This window comes from Bos javanicus, chromosome 15 (assembly GCF_032452875.1).
Source record: "Bos javanicus breed banteng chromosome 15, ARS-OSU_banteng_1.0, whole genome shotgun sequence".
Taxonomy (NCBI): Eukaryota; Metazoa; Chordata; class Mammalia; order Artiodactyla; family Bovidae; genus Bos; species Bos javanicus.
The window spans coordinates 47,007,767-47,011,248 of NC_083882.1; the positions used below are offsets into that span (position 1 = coordinate 47,007,767).

General features: G+C 37.6%; 1 protein-coding gene across 1 annotated transcript; it reads right to left on the minus strand.

Moving 5' to 3' along the window:
* Positions 1-424: 424 nt before the first annotated feature.
* On the minus strand, positions 425-1,580 carry LOC133226728 (olfactory receptor 56B34-like). The gene has a single exon (XM_061380598.1). It carries the CDS (start codon positions 1,514-1,516, stop codon positions 551-553), a length of 966 nt encoding a protein of 321 aa, XP_061236582.1. The 5' UTR covers positions 1,517-1,580; the 3' UTR covers positions 425-550.
* Positions 1,581-3,482: the final 1,902 nt, after the last annotated feature.

Sequence of the window (3,482 nt, forward strand, 5' to 3'; positions counted from 1 at the left end):
TGGGTTCCAAGCTCACTCTACAACTTCCTTCCTATTTGACCTTAGTAAAGTTTCTCAACTTTCTTGCCTCATCTGCAAAATGTGTAAATAACAATGAGTCTTGCTTCACAGGGTTGTTCTGGGGATTAAATGAGTTAATATTTGTGAACTGTCTAGAGCAGTACCTTGCTCTAGTATAGTACTATGCTCTTGCATAGTATGTACTATGCAAAATAGGTGAATTAATTTGAATTGATGATCCTACTGGAAGTGAAAGTGAAAGTGAAGTAGCTCAGTCGTGTTGGACTCTTTTCGACCCCAGCTCCTCCGTCTGTGGGATTCTCCAGGCAAGAGTACTGGGGTGGGTTGCCATTTCCTTCTCCAGGAGATCTTCCTGACCCAGGGATTGAACCCGGGTATCCCGCATTCCAGGCAGACGCTTTAACCTCTGAGCCACCAGGGAAGCCTAATCCTACTAATTGCGATATTGAAATTTTGTCCCAGAACGACTGGGCTCCAAAGCCTGTGTGCTTTCAATACCGTTGATAACTTTCTGCTATTTAAAGCTGGCTCACTTCCTAGACATATGCTCACCCAGACCAAAGAACCTTTGGAAGCCCACTCTCAGCTCCTGGGTCCTAAGGGCATACACCATAGGGTTAAGGGCTGGGGGGATGACACTATGCAGCACATTGAGAAGAACAGGGATGATGGGAAACTGTCTTCCTGCCAGGTGGGTGACAGACACTACAATAACAGCGGTGTAGAAAAAGAGAATGAGGGTGAGATGAGAGCTGCAGGTACTCAGCGCCTTAGATGTTGCTTCAGCAGAGTTCAACCTCAGCACTGAGCGAATAATCAACATGTAGGAAGCAAAGACCAGACCCATGTCACTCCCAACCACAAACCAAGCCAAGGCCAAATGGTAAAATCTATTAATAGTGATGTTATCACAGGCCAGACTGGTGACCCCCAAGTTAGAGCATAGGCAGTGGTCAATCTCATTCCTGGAGCAGTAGTGTCTCTGGGCAGCAAGTACAGGCACTGGGATGATCAGCAGGCCATTCCTGAGCATCATAGACAGTGTGACTTTGATCACAAAAGTCTCAGTGACTATGGAAGAGTACTGAAGGGGATAGCAAATGGCTACATACCTATCTACAGCCATGCAGAGGAAGATGCCTGACTCCATGGCCATGAAACAGTTGATGGCATACAACTGAGCAAAGCACGCAGTGAGACTTATGGTCTTGGCATTAAACCAGAAAATGGCCAGGATTTTGGGCATGATGGTAGTAGCCAGTCCAATGTCCACCACAGCCAAGATACCAAGGAGGTAATACATGGGCTGGTGTAAGGTAGACTCATGATGGATGGTGATCAAGATGAGGAGATTGGCACCAAGAGCTAAGAGGTAGAGTAGAGCCAGGGGCAGGGAGAGCCAGTGTTGCCAGCTGTGAATGCCTGGAAACCCCATTAGAACAAATTCAGACACTTGAAACCTTGAGCCATTGGTTATACTTAGGGTAGTATCCATGTCATGGGATGTCTTCTTCTCAACATTTATCTGTGAATTAAGGGAAAGCAAGAACAGACTGTGGTTAGCCCAGCTGAGGGTCAAAATTCATGTAGAGGAATATAGGATTCACCAACGACTCAGTTTTTTTTAGCATAACATATCCTCAACTTGCTTGAGACCCTTGGAAAAAATTCAGATAAGAACAATGGAAGAGCCAAAACAGATTCTAAGATAGAGCTTTTAGCAGAATAAAAGTGAAGATTTATGTCTTTGTTTTCTTGAAATTTTGAGTAGTGATTTTTAATATGTGAGGGTTATGAACACAAAGAGAACACATATGCATATGTAAAGAATCCAAACTTTCAGGAGGTAAAGTTTAAGGGCAGAAGTGTTTTCCCTATTCTTGGAGATCTTAAGAAAGAGAATAAGGCACAATGAGAACCTTGTTTTTCTCTAAACAGCACCTGAAGCTGACAAATTGTTTCTGACAAAACTCATCTCTTTTCATCTTCATCAAACAGCTGTTGCTATTCACACATGCATAGAGGATACAGCACTGAAATGATGAGTCTAGATAAGAATCATATATTGAAAACACTAATAAGTGATAAAGCGTCAGCAAAATTTTAACCTTTTGCATTTAATTTCAGCACCCTTTTCATCAAATCATATCCAAAAGTTCAATACCCTTTAGGAATACCATTTGTTCCTGTTTTGATTATGAAAATAATGTTAAAGATATACTTAAAGCAATATTTTTATTTTAAAATTTTTATTAATTTAAAATTTTATTTTAAATACAATTTTCAAAGGTTACTTTCCACTTACAGTTATTACAAACTATTGGCTGTGTTCCCCATGTTGTACAATACATCCTTGAGCCTATCTCACACCAGTGGTTTGTACCTCTCAAATCCCTACATTGGCCCCCACTCCACCACTGGGAACCACTGGTCTGTTTTCTATATCTGTGAGTCTGTTAAAGGAATATTTTTAAATCATCAAATTTATTAATAAAATATATAAAGAGAGAAAATGACCAAAAAACTTCCACCTACTTCCAGATTTTTGTGTGGTATTGGTAGGAAATACGGAAGTCATGTACTGCACACATTTAGACTTTTTTGTTTAAGTGATTTCATGTCTTATTATTGGTCCTTCAATATTTGATCTTCCTTGTTCTGACATTCTTGATTTTGTTCATTCTTGAATTGTTGTAGAATATACTCAAGTGTTTGCACCAAAAATTGTACATGGACATTAAGCTTTTGGAATCCATTAATGTCTTAGATTCTTTATCTGTGAATACTACCTTACCTTGTCAAATATTTAGGTGTCCATATTTCCTTTCCACATCTCTGTGTTTGCTTCATTTGATGGCATTAAGAGTAAGATCAAGGCTCTATCCTTCACCATCTGTATGAAGAATGAATGACCATGCCATTTATAGATTACAATAAATGTATATTTCCCATGAAATTGATGAAGAAAAATAGTATAGTTTCACTTTTAGAAAACAAAAAAGCTAAAAAATAACTTTAAATGCAAGTAACTATAAATCAAAATCTCAACAAATGTAATGATGTTTAACAGTTAACAACATTTAATTTTCAGCATTTTTGTTTGCAATCTTTTCATACAGTTGAAGTTTCACATAACTAGAGTTCTGTGCTTTTTCTTAATATAGTACATATAAATTTCCAAATTGGAGAACTCTTTAAAAGCATTTTAAGTGTTAAAAAATTTATAAATTTTATAAATTATCAATGGCCACTAAAAGTTTTCATGTTTTTTTTATAACATTTTCACTAGCTTTTGTTTGGCTTTACGTGTCTATGTATGTATTTTATTTTGATATTTATATTATTTTCTTTTTTTTTCTATGTGTGTTTCAGCATAATTAGAACTCTTTCACCCAAAACTTATGGAAGGTATGTATCGGACACTGTAAATTTCCCAAATTCATATGAAAAAATTTTGTCTA